We start from the raw sequence: 24460 nt of genomic DNA on the forward strand, positions 1-24460 counted from the left end.
CGCTTTTTGTATCATTTAGTGTTTGACGAAAAAGTTCACTAAAAGTTTGACTCGGTTATCGCACGGCCAAACATTGCGCGTAACAAATATGACCAAATAGAGTTTTGATTTTAATTGAGTACGATTGCAAAATAAGCCACATGGGGCGTATTTATTTAAAGCTGCAAGTGCCGGCAGTTGGATAAAGAAGGTGAGAAACACTTATAATTTCAAGAAAGCACTTGTAGCAAAGTATGAAGGTGGCATCCACATGGCTATGCCCTTCAATTAAGGTAAAAGTGACATTAAACGTTTATTTATATATATTTGACGTTGTTTTCAGCATAGGGAACTTTCTTTTGTGTCAATATTTGTGGGTGTCAAAGACAGTTTTAAGCAGTTGAAGATGGATGGATGGAAAGAGTTTATTTATTTTATCATACATTTGGTCTTCGTTAAAACATTTTTTGAACGATGAATCGAGATAGTTAATGCTAATACATTTTTTCCTCATTATTGTTTTTTACTATTATTACTTTTGATTTAATCCAAAACAAATATATTTATTTTGAAATATTACTTGTTAAATTATCAATTTTTCAATATTTATAAATATTTTTTTCTAAATACAGGAGTTCAAGAATAGAGCCTTGTGGGACTCCCTTTTTATCGTTTGTTTTGCTATTTTATATATATATATATATATATATATATATATATATATATATATATATATATATATATATATATATATATATATATATATATATATATATATATATATATATATATATATATATATATATATATTTATGACTTAAAAGTCAGTGGATCCTTTTTCTATTAAAAAAAATTGCTTTGGTTTTGCTTGACCTTTTAGAACAGCACACCGGTGAAAACCGAGGTGCACTAGTTTAAAGACTCTAGTGTAACTGCTTGGCACCTTATTGTTCCAAAGATCTGTGGATACATTTGGAGTGTTGATGAGCTGCCTTCTCACAGTCAGCTTTTAATATGAGGTGCTTCCCTCTTTCCGCAGAAATGGAGGCTTTTTGCCTGAAGTTGAGGTTCCACTCATCTAATTTACAGTTCTTCTAACCTACAAAGTAGCTGCCTGGTTCCAGTGCTCACAACTGTGTGAAAACAAAGGTCAGTCACAATAAATAAAAAGAACACAGCAAAGAAAAGGAAAACAATGTGAATTTTGGATGCAGGTGATACATTGCTGGTAAAGGAGTGTGAATATACTGGTGCCAGCACTTTCCCAGTGCTTCTTCTGCTTCTGCTGTGTCACCACTGCGCTTCCTGGCCCGACACAGTCCTGACAGATCAGTGCTGTCTCACTTCTCCTTTCTAGTTTAACGGGAGTTTCTTCAGCTGCTCGAAGGTGATGAAAAACTGAGGTGAGGTTAAAGGAAACCAGGAGGTATGCTTGAACAGTACAGTAAAGTCAGTACAAGCGCCATACAGGTGATACTATTCTACTCCAGTCCTGTAGGAGGCAGTGACACATGTTACAAAGTGCTGTTCACTCATGCAGGATATTTCAAAATGGCGGCATTAACTAAGATGATTTTACTGCCATTGTTGGTACCTTACAGGGGAACTGCACTTTTTTGGGGAATTTTGCTTATCGTTCACAATCATTATGAGAGACAAGAACACATTTTTTTTTTTTTTAGGATTTTAAAGATGATAAAAAACGCTTGGAAGGCGTGGCTAATGGGAGTCACCGTTGTAGCTTTCAAAGCCCTCCATCAACTTTTGTATACACACTGCAAGTATATATATATATATATATAATGTAGTAACAGACACGTTCTTAACAATATGTAATATGTATAAAATTTATCATATTTTGATCAATCTAATCATTTCCGGGACTGATTTCTTCAGCGCAATAATTTCCGTTTCCATAGCAGCCCACTTCCGACTTCTGGCAACAAATGTGTGTTCCTACTTCTGGAAACAAAGGCGTATGTTTTCTAACCATGGCAGACTTGGTAACAGACAACAAAGACAACTATTTTTTGACAAATGAGGATTCACAATCTTATCTTTTTGAAGCCGGATATATTCCACCTGTAGATGTGGAACTTGAAGCCATGCTATTTCGACATAAATGGAGCGCTTACCCCAAAAATTTGTCTTGACGTAGAAGTTAGCTTATTTCTTTCTGTAGCTAACTTTTCCAGCGAATACTAAAGCATGTTGATGTGTTACTACGCTAGAAAAAGAGTTCCTCTCAGTGTTCGCTCTTACAATAACAATGTCGCTACAGCTTGGTTATTGTACAGCTTACGGAACATAAATGAAGTATTGTTGAAGTTTTAATGCATTTTTAAAGTAATTTAGAGGTACAATTGATTGCTCCTATTAGCTGCATTGCTAGCTACCAAGAATGAGACAAAAGCAAAAAAACCCCCAAAATTGTGTGTTTTTGTCTCTCATAAGGATTGTGAATGATAGTCAAAATACCAAAAAAGTGCAGTTCCCCTTTAAGATTTCTTAGTAATGCTAACATGTAGCTACAGCACCCCACAGATACTGTATATAGTAGACCGACAAAAAGTGTGCATGGGCTGGGCGATAAAACAATATCAATGTATCTCGATATACACCTGATCAATATTAATAAAAAATGTGCTTGATAAAACATTCAATATTTTTTTTTCTTCGTCAGGAAAAAGAGGAGTTGAGAAGCAAGGTTGGTTTCATGAACAAAGGCACTCGCTAACTGAGCAATGCAAGGAAGTGGGAGTGACACGCCAACAGCCAACCAGGTTACAGTATCAACTATCCAGTTTGGTTGCGGCATGTTGTTTTCTCGCTGCTGATTCTTTGCATGGAGTGAGAAGAGAAAGTGAAAAAAAAAGAAAAAAGAGTGCCACATAGAACAAGAGGAAAAGTCACCTTGACAGAATGGCATTTCAAAATTATCATTATTATTATTATTATTATTTTTTTTAAACGGACTGTAGTCAGAACAAGGCGCTTATAATTAGTAGTGTCACACCACCTGAGCACTCAGCCTGGAGCACTAAACATGCAGAAAATTGTTATTTTCAGGTTTCTCTCAGTTTACATTTTCACACTTTGCACTATTTTGCTACACTTTACGATTTTTGCACCTTAATGTTAAGAGGTTATTCTTATGTGTTCAATGTGCTTTTAGAATTGTGTTAACATTGAGTTTTTCCATGGTTGTATTGACATTTCCTTTCCTTTCTGGCTTGATAACTGAGGGGATTATAATCAGAGGAAGGGAACATTTTAAATAACAATGTTTACATTTAATATATTTTTGTCCTGGTCCTTATTTTCGATAGGTCGTAAAAAATATCAATAATTATAGATATAGACCGAAACACTTTCATTGTGATACAGTTTTGAGCCTCATCGCCCAGCCCTAATCTGTGCCTTGTGTTGTGCAGCTTTTGCGTAATCCTGCCAAACATCTAGCAGCTTTATTGCAAACGAGGGGAAAAATATTAGCAGTACATTTAATTTGTTTTAGCATGTAGCTCCATAGCATTGTGATGTGATGATAGGGTTGGGAACCTGTGATGCAAAGAGTGTAGCACCAGCCTTGGGACTTGGCTACAGCCCCACCTGGGTGCCAATGCAAGTGGACTTTAACGGCACAAAAATCAAAGTATATTACCGGATCTCCGCCAATACCTAAGAGGGGTTGGGAATATGTGGCGATTGCGGCTACTGTACCACTTGGTCCCTAATGCAAGTGGAGTATAATAGCAGGGCATGCATCTTCATCCAGTTTTGCACCAAAATGACCCATGTGCCACTCTTGCGACAACATTTTGTTTCATGTTTTCTGTGTAATCGTTAAAAAGGATACAATGATGTTCCAAGGACCCAGTCGCAGCCAGTTAGGCCAGAAGCCCTTATAGAGAGCAAAGAATCCCTCGTTCCTCCATGTCTGCATCACTCCATCCAGAGTGCCTTTGTACATGGGACCGCCTGACAGCACTCGCTGGTTCATCATCCGGGTGCGAACCACGTCCACGGGGTTGGAGGCCAGCGCCCCTGCCAGGCCGCATGTGAAACTTGAACTGCACACACATAAGTGAATGAGATAAACGGGAAGTGTGCTCATAAGTGCCAACTATAGACCGTGTTCTTACATAAAATGTGTTAAAATTGTGTCTCCCATGGCGCCGGATCGGAGGAGGTGTTTCTTTGTGATGTCATAAACGGGTAGCTCCACCCCGACGACGATGGCGGCCCGCTGCGCTGTGGGGATGACACCCTGCAGAAGACGAGGGGCGAGAACATTTAAGTTAACGCCAAAATACATAAACGATGAATGCACTCACTCTCCACAGGCCTTTGGTGCCTTCTGTCTGGTAGATGTTGATGAAATTGGACATCATGCTGCCTTGAAGGAGGCTGCCCTGTGCCTGCATTCGGATCTGGAGCAAACCAAACAATTGGAACGTGTCACTTTTTTCAGGTGTGGAACTTTTGTCCACGTTCTGCAGGATTGTCAAACTCATTTTCAATGAAAGCCACATCAAAGATCACATCGCATCACATATCACATCACAGGCTGCCCTCAGAGGGCCACCTGTAACAGTGAATATATATGAATAATATTCATTTGATTACAGTGGAACCTTGATGCACAAACCCTCTTATTTGCAAACTTTTCAGTTTACGAACTTTTAGATCGCGCCAAATATGCCTCTGTGTGCGAACCATGTGTCTGTGAAAGCTTCATTCATTTTGTGTCACACTGGCAGTCATTTTGTGCTTGTTGGTATCCAAGAGATTGAGGCAGCCAGATTCATGATTGTGATTTTTCTGGAAAAATATGCCAAAGCGGACTTATTTCACAGCAAAGGCCCTTTAACCCCACCCCCACCGTCTGCTCATTTCTCTCCTCCCATGAGCTGCTCCTCCGCAATGTTAATATACTGTAGGTGTATTTTACTTTTTTGAATGTTTATTATTGTAGCATTATGGTTGCTAAAGTTAAGGATTTTTGTGTTTCTGATCGTTTGTGAGGGCACCAAAGGGACTTCTTTGTTTGTGCGCGTGTTGGCAGAGCACCGCATACAGCACAGTTCAGTTTGTCATTGTTGTTGTTTTAGATTATTAATCAAAAGTTTATTCATCCCCCTCTTGATATGTTTGATTGATATACAGTACTGTATAGCACTTGATATTGTGTTCAAAGTGTACAAACCTTAACTAAAATAAGGACTTTTGTTGAGGCTGGAACCAACGTTCACTCTAAGCTTTCGTGTGTGAGCCAATGCAAAAACTCCCTGAGCATTCAGTGGAGCACATGTAAGCAACATCCACACACCAAACCTGACATAATTTAAATATCTAATTAACATAATCAAATGAACTTACCTAAGATTTTTTTAAAATAATATTGGTCATTTGGCCTACTTACAATGAAAATAACAAAAAAAACTTTTTTTCCATGACCTATGCACTAGTATTGTATGTGGGTGGGGGTCCTGCTTGAAAAGAATGTGCACCTCTTTCAGAGATCACATTTAGTTCCCCTCAAAACATTCACATGTTGCACAATTAGATGTAAGCATAGGATAAAGTGTACATTCAGGTAACTTTGTCTGTAAAATATATCTTTTTATGAGAGTTTCTGTAATCTAGTAACTGCATTTCATGACTAATATCCATAAATTAATAGAGATGTCCGATAATGGCTTTTTGCCGATATCCGATATTCCGATATTGTCCAACTCTTAATTACCGATATCAACCGATACCGATATATACAGTCATGGAATTAACACATTACTATGCCTGATTTGAACAACCAGGTATGGTGAAGATAAGGTCCTTTTTAAAAATAATAATAAAATAAGATAAATAACCTCCAAAGACATGCACCTGGGGATAGGTTGATTGGCGACACTAAATTGGCCCTAGTGTGTGAATGTGAGTGTGAATGTTATCTGTCTATCTGTGTTGGCCCTGCGATGAGGTGGCGACTTGTCCAGGGTGTACCCCGCCTTCCGCCCGATTGTAGCTGAGATAGGCTCCAGCGCCCCCCGCGACCCCGAAGGGAATAAGCGGTAGAAAATGGATGGATGGAAATTAAAAACATTTTCTTGAATAAAAAATAAAGTAAAACAATATAAAAACAGTTACATAGAAACTAGTAATTAATGAAAATGAGTAAAATTAACTGTTAAAGGTTAGTACTATTAGTGGACCAGCAGCCCGCACAATCATGTGTGCTTACGGACTGTATCCCTTGCAGACTGTATTGATATACTGTATATTGATATATAATGTAGGAATCAGAATATTAATAACAGAAAGAAACAACCCTTTTGTGTGAATGAGTGTAAATGGGGGAGGGATGTTTTTTGGGTTGGTGCACTAATTGTAAGTGTATCTTGTGTTTTTTATGTTGATTTAATAAAAAACAAACAAAAAACGATACCGATAATTTCCGATATTACATTTTAAAGCATTTATCGGCCGATAATATCGGCAGGCCGATATTATCGGACATCTCTATAAATTAACATTCTTAATAAATGACAGTAGATTAAGCACACATCTGATTGAGGAGTCATAGTGTAACGACCTGGAATTTTACACTTTATGTGTGGTGCTGCACTTTTGTGTGGCCATAAACGCATCACTGGCTAAGTAGCATGAGTGCTTGTGTTGGCGCAAGCTAGAAAGAGCAAGCGGCTGCTGTTGACATGACAGATGACAAAGAGTTGGTTTTAGCCTGGTTTATACGGCAGAAAATGACCAGTTTTACTAGGTAGAACTTTTTTACTCATGTTTTTGGTTTGGTAGTGGCCGACAACAAACAGTTTTGCTAAATAAAGTGATTGATGGACCTTTTGTCTTTAAACTGTCTTGACAGATGTTAAAATAAATGAACAGTGTTGACGAATATGTTTTGTCTGTTAGGGCCGCTTGTCGCCACCTGTCACTCACAGAGATGCATCACAAAATCATACAGAATAAATTGTTATGGGTTTACTTTGTTTAGAGTTTAGATGGGATTTGATTTTGTGCTCTGCATAAATTTGCTGAGCCCAGAGGACGCGTGAGCAGTGCGCAATTGCGCACCTTAGACGGAACTTTGGTTGGAATCCATTATTCATATTTACATTGTTTCTTATGGAGAAATTTGCTTTACTCTAAAAAATGTAAAAATTTAGGAACCATGTTCAAGAAACAATTAAGTTCGTAAATCGAGGTTCCACTATATTTTTTAAATATTGATTTATAACTTGCTTTAAAATTATGGGTTGAGGTGACAAGCAGATCATTATTATTTTAAACAAAAACTTGCTTTGAATTATCTTGTTGCATGATCAGATACTCAAAGTAAAGCTGCTGCTCCTCCACATCGAGAGGAGCCAGATGAGGTGGTTCGGGTATCTGGTCAGGATGCCACCCGAACGCCTCCCTAGGGAGGTGTTTAGGGCACGTCCGACCGGTAGGAGGCCACGGGGAAGACCCAGGACACGTTGGGAAGACTATGTCTCCCGGCTGATGATCCACGCTGATGTCCGTGCCTCCTCTACTTACCAGCAATAAAAAGATTAGAACCCTCCCAAATACATTACACTATATAAATCCATTCATACATTCTATTGCTTTCATTTATTTTTACATAAAAAACATATTTTTAAGGTGTGGCGACTTTTATTTTATTTTGTAGTAGTAGCGATTTCCTTGTTCATTAACTGGTCAATTTCCTTTGTTTTCACTTTATCCAACTGCGCATGCAAGTGACGTTGAGGCTATATCGTGTTGCACTGTGCGCGTTTACACTGGAGTCTACTAAAGATCACATTTTACTTGCAGTGTAAACAGTCAGCTGGAAAAATTCTGATTAAAAACAATCTAGATTTTGGCCATTTTGGCTTGCAGTGCAAATGTAGTCTTAGTGTATTTGTCAAAAAATCGCACCTTCAGGACATCAGTGGGGTTGGCCAGCGATGACGACAGGACACCTGAGACAACGCCGCAGAAGACATTGATGACCATAGTCTCATCTGACAGAAAAGTAAAAAAAAAAAAAATTATATAAATGACTTATTCCTTTATGATTCCACAAAAAACATCAACGTTTCTAACATTTGCAGCTACTCTTTGGATGAACATAACTTTTTTCTTTGACCACTTAACCTTTGTTCTCCTCTACTGCATTTTTAATACTATCTTGTATGAACACTGATTGGACATTAAATATTGAGGTGAGTAGAACAAAAAAGGGGGAAATGGGAACAGAGAAAACAACATCTTGAGCACCTGACAGTTCCTGGCCGAGAAAAAACCTTTGCCATGCTGAAACAACCTCCCCACTCATCCGATCTGTCTGGATTCCACTCTTTCTTGTCTCACACTCAAGCGGGTCATCACAAGGACCCGTTTCAATGACCTGGACAACATCAACATAGCCGTGATGCGGGAGCTGCAGATGAAGTATCCTTCCAGGAGCGAAAGAAGACATGGCAAAAAAGGCTGAGAAAGACAGCCAGGGGGTTTCTTTGAAGGGGAAAACTTGTAGTTTGGATTTGAAATGTACCTTTTCTGACACACCTTGTGAAAACTAGACAGCAGCGCCTTCAACACAATATCTACTAAAAAGCAGGGAAAGGCAATGCCTTTTATATGTAACTGTCACGCACCTTCTGGATGAGTGACGAAAAACCTCTTGAGAGAGTTATACGTCCCGATCTTGATTGTGCCGTAAGAAGCTTGTCTGAGGAGCGCAGGTGAGATCCTGCCAAAAGGAGCAAGAGACATTATAGCTACACATCGATGTGATGGTTTTAAAAAACATTAATGTACTGAGATTTACCCCGAGTAAAGCGCCCGAATGCCCTCCTCTTTGCCGATCTTGAAGAGGGCGTGAAACATGCCTCTGTAGCGGACCTCTGTATACTGGGACTGGCCCTGGACCTGTAGCCGCGTCTTTGTCAGATCGATGGGGAAAGTGCCTGCCATGTGAATACATACAGTTAATTAACTTAACAATATGCTTACAATTGTGGCTGAACTAGTATCTATTACATCTTAATAGTCTCAAAAAAAGGTTGTTGATACAGCTAACTCAGGACAAATAGATTAAAAAAAGCGTTATATAACTACACAATAAATGCACTCAGTTAAAAAAAAATAATGCTATTGATATGTGCAATGTCAAATGTTCTAACTATATTAAAATTTTAAATGTTATGACTGGTAGGGTGACTGCATACCGGACATTTAGTTTAGATATTCTTTTCTATTCTAAGGCGCAAACCAATATAGTAGAAACGGCTCTCAAAATGAAGCAGTGCACTTCTATGCAACTTCTTTATATCTATGTAAACTAATCTTTATTCCTGGCAGAGTCCCCTCAGGTGGCTTACTAATGATGAAAAACAAATAGCAATGATGGGCATCGATGTAAGACAATTTAAAAGGTCTCTTGGTAATGCTTGTTTAATGCTTGAAATGTCGATTTATGCAGTAGATTGTTACTCAATTATATTTATTAACACACTAGCAGCAGAGTAGCACTTAACTCTTACAAATAACTCTTCTGCTTAAAGGGGAATTGCACTTTATTTTTTTTAAATTTTGCCTGTCATTGTGTCAATGACTGTGTAAGATAAGTACACATGTTAATTATAAATTATAAATCATGCATCTCACCTGGATTGTAGAAATTTGTGGCCATAAACCAAGAAGTTGGTCAACTTTGACATTCAATTTATACCTAGAGATGGCGAGGAAGACACGAAAAGACGCTAGTTTGCGGCACCTTATTTTTAACCCTAAGTCAGTGACACTTTTATTAACCCAGTTAGTCAAGATGGGTATTAACAGCACAAAAAAGAAACTGTTTAAGTAGCACAGAATTACATAACATACATAAAATAGAAAAACATTATTTCTACGTAAAATAAATAACATAGCTATGCAAATAATACATTTTTGGCAGCATTTCTCGTGCGACATATGCCCGGCTTGGCAACTCGAGAACAGTTTGGATTTGGGCTTACATGGTAAACAACTCACATGGATGTTTTATCCAGACGCATACATTTGTCCAAATGTGGCCAAGTAGGTGCATTGAGGGTTTCCTGGATCGCTAAAAGAAAAATCTAAAGAAGAGAATCCCTCTGCCATTTTCCATTATTATTTTATTATATAAATCGCTCTTCTCTCCGACGACTCGTCGTCATTTGGGATGTCTGTTGTGATTTCTCTTCCTGGTTCGATGACTTGCCCTATCTTGCCTCTGATTGGCCTAATCTCAACCAACCGTGACTCATCATAGTAAACAACCAACCAATCATGGATGTTCTTATTCGTGCAAGCACGTCGTGGAAGGAGGAAGGGGAGGGGTTTAGTCACCCATGAGAGGGAGTGAGGAGCGTGGGAGAACAAGGAACACAACAAATAAGCGGCGTTTGGTCATTTTAACGTGAAATCAATCATATCGATATTGTGATATTTTCTTAATTCACGTCTTGTTTAAAAATATATTGATATACAGTATTTTACAAACTCTATACATCGCCCAGCCCTACACGGCGGTATGGTTAAAATGACCAAAATATGTAAATATTACATGTTATGATGAGGCTAAAATTTTACATTAAATATAAAACCTTTCGCCCGAATGCAGCTGAGATAGGCTCCAGCACCCCCTGCGACCCCAAATGGGACGAGCGGTAGAAAATGGATGGATGGATAAAATTATAGCGCGTGTATAATACGTTGATAGAGGTTTTCTGATTATTTTTTTGAGCACTTTATGGGCAGAAAAGAGCAATTCTTATTCGGCTCCATTGTTAAGTGACTTTTGTTCATGCCTATTCACGAGTTAGAATGCATAAAAAAGAAACACGTGTTCTTGTCCTATATAATGATTATGAATGATGAGACAAAATTCCCCTTTAAGTGAAAGTGAGTGCACATATAGCCCTGTAGCCTGGCAATCACAGACCTAAGTCAATTAAACCCAACTATACATAAATGCAACAAATAGAAAACTCACTCTCGGACACCTTTCCTTAGTGTTAGACTATTAGACTTCCTTTTATTGTCATTCAAATTTGAACTTTGCAGTACAGATAAGAACGAAATTTCGTTGCATTAGCTCATGGTAGTGCAGGATAAAAGAGCAATAAGGTGCAGGTATAAATCTGACTACTGCAAGGACTATTGACTTAAACCTTCGGAGCTGGAGGCAAACGCACTGCAGTACTGCGTTGGAAATCTGGTCCGGCGGTGCATCACCTACCGAATTCTGCGACAATCGAGGCCATCCCTCCGTAGATGAAGGGCTTCCAGTTCAAGTTGCTCATCTCTGCAGCGGCGGCGGCTGCCTCCACCTGCTGCAGCCCGGCCAGGAAGAGCAGCAGACCGCCCAGACACAGCTCCAAGCAGCGCTGCGTTAACAGGCGACAGAACATGCCGGAAAACATAAAGCCTTGATGATGATGTTGGGAGATAATACCACCGCTCCTCTCAGAGATGCTCCCTCAGCATCAGCATCCGAAGCATACTGCGGCCGGAAAGTGACGCAAAATGTCGTCATGTTTTGCTTTGTTCCCAATGGCGCTGTGGGCTGTCAATGTCATCGTTTAAGCGATCCTATTGGCTGGTGGGCGAACAGTACGTTAACGGAAAATGTAACGCTAATTAAAAATAAGTTTATTTACGAAACCGGTCATATATATGTACATATAATGTATACATTTCTATAGGTTTATAATTTTATGGCAACATTGTCGTAGTTAGCTCATGTCGGCTAACGGCTCGCAGTCTAGTTTAGCACGGACTTACTCACCGGGATTACTAGCCTGTTGGTTTTCTAGTTTGCCGCTCAATTTACTGAGAAAAAGACCAAAAAAAAAGACATACCTGGGAGTGTCAATAAGATACACAAAGTGCTATTTCGAGTGGTTTTCCATGGCTTCACGAACACGGAGGGTTGACTCCAACGAAGAGAAAACTTCTTCGCCGCCGTGGTTTCGCTACCTTGTAGCCATTTAAGCTAACATCAGGTACGGTACAGCGGAAGTGGTGAAAGTGGCTTTTCCGGTTAGACCTAAAAGTAAAAGCTTTCAATTCAAGGGTAAAAACTAGGGGTGTGGGGAAAAAATCGATTCGAAGTCAAATCGTGATTCTCACTTTTTACGATTCAGTATCGAATGTCATTTTTCAAAAATCGATTTTTATTTTTATTTTTTATTTTTATTTTTTATTTTTTTATTAATCAATCCAACAAAATAATACAAAGCAATACCATAACAATGCAATCCAATTCCAAAACCAAACGCGACCCAGCAACACTCAGCAGTTAACAGAGCAATTGAGAGGAGACACAAACACGACACAGAACAATCCAAAAGTAGTGAAACAAAAATGAATATTATCAACAACAGTATCAATATTAGTAACAATTTCAACATAGCAGAGATTAAAAATCCCTCATTGACATTATCATTAGACATTTATAAAAAAAAAGAACAATAGTGTCACAGTGGCTTACACTTGCATCGCATTTCATAAGCTTGACAACACACTGTGTCCAATATTTTCACAAAGATAAAATAAGTCATATTTTTGGTTCATTTAATAGTTAAAACAAATTTACATTATAGCAAGTTGACAAAACATTGTCCTTTACAATTATAAAAGCTTTTTACACAAATCTACTACTCTGCTTGCATGTCAGCAGACTGGGGTAGATCCTGCTCAAATCCTATGTATTGAATGAATAGAGAATCATTTTGAATCGGGAAAAAAAATCGTTTTTGAATTCGAGAATCGTGTTGAATTGAAAAAAAATTGATTTTGAATCGAATCGTGACCCCAAGAATCGATATTGAATCGAATCGTGGGACACCCAAAGATTCACAGCCCTATGAATGACCATGAATTGATTAACGTGGACTCCGACTTAAACAAGTTGAAAAACGTATTCGGGTGTTACCATTTAGTGGTCAATTGTACGGAATATGTACTGTGCTGTGCAATCTACTAATAAAAGTCTCAATCAATTAATCAAAGTCTTGGCATTTGACTGAAATAAACAAGTTTCAAAATAAAATACTAGACTACAGGCCTTCCTTGCAGTAGTCAGAAACTTCTTGTTTTATGGATGCAGATATAAGGTACTAGAGAGACAAAACAATACATAAAGGACTTAGTTGTAATTATTTATTTAATGCCATCAAATGATAATATAAATAATAAAATTGCTCCAATTTGTGAAGTAGTAGTTGTTCAGCGGCATGGGTTACATGCATCACAGAGTGGTCCGCATCCCCCGAGTGACCCTCTGGGCAAGCTGCTGGATGACAGACACCAGATTCCTATGGCAACAGAGAGCAAACAAGCTGATGGAGTGTAGGTGCTAGATCAGCAAATATGTACACAAGGGAGGCAAAAAAAATTTCATATTGCCATTTTAGCATAGCCCTATATGTGCATTCTCAGGATAAGAACTGGAATTTGTCATAAAGATAATGTTAATAGGTCCACAGAAGGTTAGAAAACAGAATAATCTGAACTTTAGTATATACAGGTATATATATATATATATATATATATATATATATATATATATATATATATATATATATATATATATATATATATATATATATATATATATATAAACACGATGTTAGCATGTACAGTTAGAAAAGTATTAATTTAACAGTTTTACATGTTTGTGATTGTACACGCATTATATTATGAGAGGTTTTAAAAAAGTGTTTATTATGGTATTTATTAGTATTTATTATCGTCAGTCTACCCCAGGGTAGCTGTGGCTATGAAAGTAGCTTACCACCACCAGGTGTGAATGAATGATGGGTTCTACATGTAAAGCGACTTTGGGTACTTAGAAAAGCGCTATATAAATCCCAGGTATTATTATTATGGTTATACAAAATGTATCTGACACATGCAGATTTTTGTCTCCACATGGATTTTATAATTTTTTTTTTTTTATAGACAATTTAATGGTAAATTGCCTGTATTTATACAGCGCTTTACTATACCTAGAATGATACTTAAAGCGTTTTACATTATATGTCACATATTCACCCATTCGCACATACATTCCCACACTGATGGCGGAAGCTGGCATGCAAGTGGGACTATTATATAATAAATATTATATAATAACTATTTTTTCAAACATTTTGTCATTTATTTTTTCTTACTGTTTATTTTCAGAGCCACCCCATTTCTCCTTTTTACAAGTGATTACATTTTTTCTTTTTTTAAAACGTTTTTACCTCATCTTTTAAATGCATTAGTTTTTTAAATTGTTTTTACTAAACTTACTTAAAACAATTTATTCATTTTATTAGCTTTTATCTATTTAACCGTGATTTTTCAAATTGTATTATGTCTATTCATTTGTATTGATTTACTGTTTTTTAACCACCTTATTTTTTAAATGTATTTGTATTGATTTATTTTTTTAACTTTTCTAACCATTTTTATTCTATTTGTTTTCATTTATTTACCTTTTTTAAAAAAAAATTATTGGTCTATATATATAATACAAATACAACTAGCAGAAGCTCTCAAAGCAGATATCGAAACATCCTCCAGCATGCTTTTCCATCTCATGCAAGCTATCTGGGAGGAAGAAAAAGTCCCATCAGACTGGAGAGATGGCAACATCATAAAGATTCCAAAGAAAGGAGACCTCAGGGAGTGTAAAAACTACAGGGGTATTATGCTCCTCCCAACGCCAGGGAAGGTGCTTAACCACATACTACTAGAAAGGATGCGGAAATTGGTCGATGCACAACTGAGGGATAACCAGGCTGGTTTCAGAAATGGAAGATCTTGTGCTGACCAAATTGCCTCCCTCAGGATTGTAATAGAACAATCCATGGAATGGAACTCACCAGTATATATTAATTTCATAGACCTTGAAAAGACGTTTGACAGTGTCGACCGTGAGACACTGTGGAAGCTGATGGCACACTATGGCATCCCACCAAAGCTCATCAACATCATCAAGAGCACCTACCAAGGGATGCGATGTCGTGTCCTACATGACGGATGCCCATCGGAGGCCTTCGAGGTCCTGACTGGGGTGCAGCAAGGATGTCTGCTCTCGCCTTTCCTTTTCCTCCTCTGTATTGACTGGACCATGAACCAAACAACCAAAAACAGCAAAACCGGCATACAGTGGAGCCTTACCGAACAACTAGAGGACCTAGACTTTGCAGACGATCTAGCTCTCCTGGCTCACACTTACCAACAGATGCAGGACAAATCACAAAAACTACAAATAACTGCTGCATTTCTTGGGCTTAAGATCAATTCACAAAAAACAAAGGTCATGCGTATCAATAACAAGAACAATACACCAATAACAATGGACCATAATCAATTAGAGGAGGTAGTCAGTTTTACATACTTGGGGAGCATAATCAGTGTAGATGGAGGAGCAGATGAAGATGTCAAATCCAGAATAGGGAAAGCAAGAACATCATTCAACTTACTAAACAAAATATGGAGAGCAAAAAACATTTCTTCAATACCAAATTGAAAATATTTAACTCAAATGTAAAATCCATCCTGCTGTACGGATCAGAAACATGGAAAACCACCAATAGCATACTCAATAAACTACAGACATTCGTAAACCGTTGCCTCCGTCGGGTCCTAGGAGTCTACTGGCCAGACACCATCACCAATGCCAACCTGTGGGAACTCACCAAACAAGAACCAGTGGAACTGCAAATCAGGAGAAGGAAGTGGAGCTGGATAGGCCACACACTCAGAAAACCAAATAAATCAATCACCAAACAGGCACTAACATGGAACCCACAGGGAAAAAGAAACAGAGGGAGACCAAGAACAACCTGGAGAAGAAGCACGGAACAGGAGATGAGGGCTGAGGGGCTGTCATGGCAACAACTCGACCGAAGGGCACAAGACCGGAATGGATGGAAGGCTTTCGTCGGCGGCCTATGTTCCTCAGGGAATACTAAGGCCTAAGTGTGTATATATATATATATATATATATATATATATATATATATATATATATATATATATATATATATATATATATATATATATATATATATATATATATATATATATATATATATATATGCAGTATATATATATATATATACATACAGTATATATATATATATATATATATATATATATATATATATATATATATATATATATATATATATATATATATATATATATATGTATACATACATACGGTATATATTTATATATATATATGAATATATATATATACACGTGTATGTATATATATATATGTATATATATATATATATATATATATATATATATATGAATATATATACGTATATATATATATATATATATATATATATATATATATATATATATATATATATATATATATATATATATATATATATATATATATATGTATATATATATATAAAAACCTTTTTTTTTTTTTTTTAAATGATCGGTTTATGTGTACTAATATTACAATTGGTACCTTATTTATTCAATTATTGATTTATTATCGTTTAACCATATTTTAAAAATGAGATTTGTTTAACTTTTTTAAAATTTTTTAATATCCCTATGTGAGCTAAATATTTTGGGCTCCCGCAGTACCGTATACGGCCCATAGGTTGCCCATCCCTGACACTATCTAATAAACATCGTCTCACCTGGCTCCCCCAGAGAGGCAGTTTTTCTTGTTGCGTTTGGGGTTCAGGCAGAAGAGCGAGGCCACACGTTGGACGCAGTACAAGAAAATGGACAGGAGTTGTTTCCTTAATGTCATCTTCAAGCTGTAACACACACACACACATACACACACACTCACACAAATACATTAACACACACAGTCAATGCAAAACAACATGAAACCAAACAAGCCCATGACAAAATCCATCACCTTGCTGATCAATAAAAATGTCTTCAGGATCTTGGCCTTGGTGTCCCCAGGAAAGAGGTGGTACAGGTGTAAACAGGCGCCCTCATAGTGCAACCACCACTGGGCACATTAACTGCTGACACAGCACTTTTAAAAAGGTCCCGAAACGTCCAGCAGCCGTGAATAACATTCCAACATTGTGTGAAATCAGTCAGAGCTATTTTGGTGTGTTGGGTAATGAATCCAGAGAGGAGGCAAGGCGGGGTAGGTGTTACCCGCTTTCGGGTGAGAAGGTGCCCATGCAGAGAACGAGAGAACGGTGGGGCTACACCAGAAACACAAGCAGATGAAGCCAGTAAAGACAACATTTTTTGTTGTTTTTTTTTTATACATATTTTAAATGCTGCAGAAGTAATATCCTGTCAGGAAAGTGTGTTTATTTTTACAAGTTAATGTGTTTACTATTGGTTGGCTTTAACAAAGAACACACAAAACATGTTATTTATGAGGAAAAAGTATGTATTATTACAAGACTAAAGTTGTAATTATGAAAAAAGTAAAGTACAAGATTCTACATTTATTTAAGAAGCAGACATGTGTAATATGAGAAGTTTAAACATGTCCTTATACAAACCCCGTTTCCATATGAGTTGGGAAATTGTGTTAGATGTAAATATAAACGGAATACAATGATTTGCAAATCATTTTCAACCCATATTCAGTTGAATATGCTACAAAGACAACATATTTGATGTTCAAACTGATAAACATTTTTTTTTTGTGCAAATAATCATTAACTTTAGAATTTGATGCCAGCAACACGTGACAAAGAAGTTGGGAAAGGTGGCAATAAATACTGATAAAGTTGAGGAATGCTCATCAAACACTTATATGGAACATCCCACAGGTGAACAGGCAAATTGGGAACAGGTGGGTGCCATGATTGGGTATAAAAGTAGATTCCATGACATGTTCAGTCATTCACAAATAAGGATGGGGCGAGGGTCACCACTTTGTCAACAAATGCATGAGCAAATTGTTGAACAGTTTAAGAAAAAACTTTCTCAACCAGCTATTGCAAGGAATTTAGGGATTTCACCATCTACGGTCAGTAATATCATCAAAGGGTTCAGAGAAACTGGAGAAATCACTGCACGTAAGCAGCTAAGCCTGTGACCTTCAATCCCTCAGGCTGTACTGCATCTACAAGCGACATCAGTGTGTAAAGGATATCACCACATGGGCTCAGGAACACTTCAGAAACCCACTATCAGTAACTACAGTTGGTGGCTACATCAGTAAGTGCAAGTTAAAACTCTCCGATGCAAGGCGAAAACCGTTTATCAACAACACCCAGAAACGCCGTCGGCTTCGCTGGGCCTGAGCTCATCTAAGATGGACTGATACAAAGTGGAAAAGTGTTCTGTGGTCTGACGAGTCCACATTTCAAATTGTTTTTGGAAACTGAGGACGTCGTGTCCTCCGGACCAAAGAGGAAAAGAACCATCCGGATTGTTATAGGCGCAAAGTTGAAAAGCCAGCATCTGTGATGGTATGGGGGTGTATTCGTGCCCAAGGCATGGGTAACTTACACATCTGTGAAGGCACCATTAATGCTGAAAGGTACATACAGGTTTTGGAGCAACATATGTTGCCATCCAAGCAACGTTACCATGGACGCCCCTGCTTATTTTAGCAAGGCAATGCCAAACCACATGTTACATCAACGTGGCTTCATAGTAAAAGAGTGCGGGTACTAGACTGGCCTGCCTGTAGTCCAGACCTGTTCCCCATTGAAAATGTGTGGCGCATTATGAAGCCTAAAATACCACAACGGAGACCCCCGGACTGTTGAACAACTTAAGCTGTACATCAAGCAAGAATGGGAAAGAATTCCACATGAGAAGCTTAAAAAATGTGTCTCCTCAGTTCCCAAACGTTTACTGAGTGTTCTTAAAAGGAAAGGCCATGTAACACAGTGGTGAACATGCCCTTTCCCAACTACTTTGGCACGTGTTGCAGCCATGAAATTCTAAGTTAATTATTATTTGCAAAAAAAAATAAAGTTTATGAGTTTGAACATCAAATATCTTGTCTTTGTAGTGCATTCAATTGAATATGGATTGAAAAGGATTTGCAAATCATTGTATTCCGTTTATATTTATATTTAGCACAATTTCCCAACTCATATGGAAACGGGGTTTGTAGAACAAAGAGTAATTATTTTATGAGATTAAAGTTGTATTTTGAGGGGGGGAAATATTTGTCATTTTTATTTAAATAAAACAAAACAAAACAAAAAAACAATATCAGAAAAATTAAATGGTTGATTTACAAAAGTAGTTAATATTGTTGTCATATTGAAAGAATAAAGTTGCAATTATGACAAAAAAGGTCACAATAGTATGAGAATAAACGTTTTAAATCTTAAATGTGTTATTAAAAAATAGAATTAAAAAAAGGCAGACAATTAAGAGTAAAGCTGTCATTTATAAAGAAGATCTCACAGAAATATAAATGTTTTTAAATGCTACATTATATATACAACAACTTTAGAATTAAAATGTAAAATATAAAAAAAAAATATTGACATTTTTTGAAAAATATATTTAAAAAAACATTAAAAAAGCCAGCAAATTTGAAAGAAGTTGTAATCATGAGGGGGCAAAGGTCATAATAGTACAAGATAAAACTTTTAGTTTAGAAAGAAAAAAATTGTTATATTAAAAAAGACTTGGGATTTATGAAGAAAAAGTACAAATACTAAAAGAGTAAAGCTGTTATTTTTAGAGAATAAAAAAAATACATAAAACAATCTCAAAATATTTCAATAGTACATTAGGTGTACACAAACATTTGAATTTACTGTAAATGTAAAATAAAAACGAAATAAAGTGTTTTTTTGTTTTCCCCCCCAAAAAAACTGTATAAAGACTTTTGAAGAACAAAAAAAAAAGCCAGCAAATTTGTGGTTTGTGAAAAATTATTTGTATTAATAGTTTAAATGTTCTGAAAAAAAAGTTGGGATTTTATTAGCACATAATAAGTAAAAATTATGAGAATTAAGTGGTGAATTTCAAGAATAATATAGAGTATAAATAATTAATTATTTTAAGGATAAAGGCATACAAATAAATACATGAAATACAATAAAAAACATAGAAACATGTTTTTATTTTTAAAATATTCGAAAAAATATATATAAAAAATGTTTTACAAGAAAGTTTCTTATGCTTTCCTCCAGTTTTGACTGATTTCAGTGAGGCGTTTTGTGTGCGGGCGGAGAAAAAAAGCATCATTAGCTGAATGTGTTTGTGTGTGTGAACCCGAGTGGAAAATGGTCCATCATGCCAGATGTCTCACTGGAGGTAAGGCGGGTGAACGTGAGTCTGCGGGCGACACGGTTTTGACTTTGACTAACAAGTCTGGCAAAACTGCTGCATTTCTTCATGACTGAACTACAACTGATTCAGTAGAAAAAGACAGATTTTATAAACTCACTTAGCTGATTAGAAGCTGAGGGTTGATAACGACAAGGCGAGCAGTGTGTGTGTGTGTGTGTGTGTGTGTGTGTGTGTGTGTATGTGGGAGGAGACACAACAGACCTGTTGATCACGCTGCCAGTGTTTGAAAAGGACATGAGACAGACTTGGACCATGACTTTAAACGAGGTGAGACCGCGTTTGATGGGACTGATCCTAAGCATGGCCTCCTGCCTCATCATCTCCACCAACTTGCTGGTGGCCGTGGCTCTCCTCCGGCTCCTCCACAAGAAAAGCAGCCAGAGCTGGTGCTTCGTCCTCAACCTGGCACTGGCCGACACCCTGGTGGGCGTGGCCATCACCGGCCTGGCCACCGAGGACTTCCACAGCAACGTCACATCGTCGACGTCGACGTCGTTCCACCACCCTGCGACCAACGTCACCTGTCCTTCTCCTCCTTCTTCCCCGGGAAAGACCCGCTGTCTGATGCGGATGGCCTTTGTGATGTCACCCTGTACCGCGTCCATCCTGTCCATGTTTCTCATCTCGCTGGACCGCTACGCCGCCATCAAGGCGCCGCTGAGCTACTCCAGGTTGTCCGGAAAGGGCACGGCGGCGGCCTCGCTGGCGGCTCTGTGGGCTTGCTCGGTCCTCATTGGGTTCCTGCCAGGTAAAACAATCACTTTCACCTTTTTTTTCTCAATATTTTAATTTATTCTCGATGATATTATACTTTAGAGTAGTCAGTGTTCAGCTTGTGTAGCAATATAGATAAAAGGACCAATTGCAACACCCCCTTTCCGTTGCCAGACTCGATATGCCCCCCTTTGGTGTGACATCATCTACAGAACTGGAGCCCATTTCCACGCATAGACATAAAAACTATTATTTTAAATCACTTAATTGCATGTTTTTGTCGCCTTGGTCGATTATTACTTCAAAACTGATACGGTTAACATTATGAGCAAAGCTAAAACTAAAATAATCGCCATTTCCAAACACCATAGCCTTTGTTTCCTCGTGCTCTTTCAGCATTTCCTTAAGCATCTTGAGGAAACATCAGTAGAAGAGGACGCAAAATAAAACACTAACAGCTTACCTTCTCATGTCTGCAGGTTCTGTCTCGGTTTTTCTCCCCTTAAGGGTGCTCCTGATTTTCAGGATTGCATTATATCTAAGTCTTATACATTTTTTCCATCCAAACTCTGGCCAAAACCCTTTTTCTTCAAAGTCCTAATCATTACAATGATGGTTGCAAATTACACTCCTCTACTTTGGTGCGTGCAGAGTTAATTTGACAGTAGGGGTCCATACTCTCCTCATATTGCCATCATTTGGAAATGTATGCAGGCTGACCCCTTCTTTAGTTGTTTTGCTACAACCTTGCAACAATATTTGATTATTCCTTCAAATTATGCCTGAAAATAACATGATTTGGGATGAAGATGCTACCAAAACACAAACTACACAATATGATATTGCCTCCAGTTTTGGGGAGGTGACGTCAGCAGGCTGATGAAGGCCCGTCCACATTTTGGAGCTAAAAGTGAGCGTTTTAAAAATGTTCTGAAATTTGTTAGAAGCCTGAAATTACTCTGCCTTTTTAGGTGGGAATTTGACCAGTAGACATTATTTGTGGGTCAAAAAAGATTATTAGACGGGCCCTTTAAAGGGGAACTGCCTATCTGGAAATTTTGCCAATCATTCACATTCTCGATAATGTGACGTCATCACGTGGACACTCTTTCAGTCAATTAGTGCACGAGGGGAAAAAAATGGCGAAAAATCGTTGAGGAAACGTAACATAGACTCCGAGTGTCGTATGTTCCGCTCTACCCCGGTATTGAGCACCGTATAACGGATAAACCACAGAAACCTTGACTATATATATGTATATATATATATATATATATATATATATATATATATATATATATATATATATATATATATATATATATATATATATATATATATATATAAATAAATAAATATATATCAATATAGATGTACATATATATATACATATACATATATATATATATATATATATATATATATATATATATATATATATATATATATATATATATATATATATATATATATATATATATATATATATATATATATATATATATATATATACAGTATATATATATATATATATATATATATATATATATATATATATATATATATATATATATATATATATATATATATATATATATATATATATATATACATATATATATATGTCTTAATTAGATTATCCCAAAAAAATAGTGCTCGATACCGTGGTAGAGCGTAATATGTATGTGTGGGAAAAAATCACAAGACTATTTCATCTCTACAGGCCTGTTCCATGAGGGTTTCCTCAATCATCAGGAGATACATCATACATATACATATATATATATATATATATATATATATATATATATATATATATATATATATATATATGTATGTGTGGGAGAAATCAGCGAAATTATATCAGCATGCCGTCACAGAAGGAAACACCTCCTAGGTAACACATGAGCCAATCACCACGCCCCTACGCCTGCCTGTACCTACCCGTTCTGTGCCCTATATAAACCATGGTATGTGAATGCTTCTATTAAAATCTCCTGATGATTGAGGGAAACCCCTCATGAAACAGGCCTGTAGAGATGAAATAGTCTTGTGATTTTTCCCACACATACATATTATGCTCTACCACGGTATTGAGCACTGTTTTTTTGGATAATCTAATTAAGACATATATATATATATATATATATATATATATATATATATATATATATATATATATATATATATATATATATATATATATATATATATATATATATATATATATAGCCCGGCCCCTGGCCAAATTTTTTTAACCCAATGCGTTGGGTACCCCTGATCTAAAACATCCCGTCAGTCGCATCCCAATGAGAGCAGAAATTGTACAGTAAGTGATTGTTTATTTTTTCATGTTGGTGGTTTGTATTTCCGGTTTAGCACTTAGCAATCGAGCTACTTCTGGATCTGTTTATCGCTTAACTTCTAAAAATAGTAGCTCATCCTCCTTATATTCAGGCTCAAAATATATAAGGCTCTGGATCAGCATTTGTCCCGTTGTGTCTCATGAAGTCTGCCATCATTAGTTGTGTTGTTGTTTTTTTTAATATAAAATGAACACGCAATTTCCCCATAATCCTGCTCTTTACTCCCTCAGTCATGGTCCGCCAGCTTCAGACTGACGGCTACAGCGGCCTGTGCGCCTTCTTCTCCGTCATCTATCCGGCGGGCATCATCGTTTTATTCAGTGTCTGCTTCTTCCCCGTCCTCTCCGTCTTCGTCTACATCTACATGGACATCCTGAAGATCGCCTGCAGCCACCAGAGGCAGATCTTCCAAATCAGCCAGGCAGGCTCTCGGACCAACAACAACCACAACAACAACAGCAGCAGCAGCACCCGCGGACGCCAGCTTCCCCCCCAGCAGGCGAGGAGCCGCTACTGGAGCCACGTCAAGGCCCTGAGGACGGTGGCCTTGTTGGTGGGCTGCTTCCTCGCCCTCTGGTGCCCGTTTTTCGTGGTGAGCATCGTGCAGCTGCTGTGCGGCAGCTGCAAGCTTATCGTGTTGCTGGAGAACCACCTGTGGCTACTCGGGATGTCCAACTCGCTCATCAACCCGTTGGTTTACGCTTGCTGGCAGAGGGAAGTGCGCACGCAGATCGCCGAGATGTTCGCGTGCTGCGCGGGCAGACGCTCCCCTCCTGGACCCGTCATGGAGGCATGGGACCTTCAGGAGACTTGAACTGGATGGAGATGCTGTTTTCAGAATTTGTGCTGACTCTTCAACTGGAAGCCTGTGTGCTTTATCTAAAGGCGTCGCTCTTTGCACGTCACGTTACAGCAGACCTGGGCAAATTAAGGCCCGGGGGCCACATGCGGCCCGTTGAGCTTTTCAATCTGGCCCGCCGGACATTCCCAAATATTTTTTTTAGATCTTTAAGATGGAGAGTGTAGCTGCCATTATGATGTGCAGTGATGTTTTCTAACGACCGTAGGTCTTCAACTAT

The 24460-nt window shown here is 37.6% G+C and overlaps 2 protein-coding genes and 2 long non-coding RNA genes across 4 annotated transcripts; 2 read left to right on the top strand and 2 right to left on the bottom strand.

Annotated features, from left to right (window-relative positions):
• Positions 1-764: 764 nt before the first annotated feature.
• Positions 765-11580, bottom strand: LOC133649843 (kidney mitochondrial carrier protein 1-like). Its single transcript, XM_062046520.1, has 8 exons — positions 11255-11580; positions 8819-8957; positions 8646-8740; positions 7924-8009; positions 4317-4412; positions 4125-4249; positions 3839-4052; positions 765-1377 (listed from the first exon to the last, which is right to left on the bottom strand). The coding sequence occupies exons 1-8, from the start codon at positions 11436-11438 to the stop codon at positions 1333-1335; spliced, it is 984 nt and encodes a 327-aa protein (XP_061902504.1). The 5' UTR covers positions 11439-11580; the 3' UTR covers positions 765-1332.
• LOC133649844 (uncharacterized) lies at positions 1016-3300 on the top strand. The gene is made up of 3 exons (XR_009826158.1): positions 1016-1128; positions 1194-1382; positions 2663-3300. It is a non-coding gene; the product is annotated as an uncharacterized LOC133649844 (long non-coding RNA).
• Positions 11581-13187: 1607 nt separating the features above from the next.
• Positions 13188-16976, bottom strand: LOC133649845 (uncharacterized). The gene is made up of 3 exons (XR_009826159.1): positions 16919-16976; positions 16689-16811; positions 13188-13334 (listed from the first exon to the last, which is right to left on the bottom strand). It is a non-coding gene; the product is annotated as an uncharacterized LOC133649845 (long non-coding RNA).
• A 3595-nt stretch (positions 16977-20571) lies between these two features.
• Positions 20572-24195, top strand: LOC133649967 (glucose-dependent insulinotropic receptor-like). Its single transcript, XM_062046682.1, has 2 exons — positions 20572-21049; positions 23612-24195. Exons 1-2 carry the CDS (start codon positions 20584-20586, stop codon positions 24193-24195), a joined length of 1050 nt encoding a protein of 349 aa, XP_061902666.1. The 5' UTR covers positions 20572-20583.
• The last annotated feature ends 265 nt before the right edge of the window (positions 24196-24460 follow it).

Source organism: Entelurus aequoreus, linkage group LG05 (genome assembly GCF_033978785.1).
Source record: "Entelurus aequoreus isolate RoL-2023_Sb linkage group LG05, RoL_Eaeq_v1.1, whole genome shotgun sequence".
NCBI classification, from domain to species: Eukaryota; Metazoa; Chordata; class Actinopteri; order Syngnathiformes; family Syngnathidae; genus Entelurus; species Entelurus aequoreus.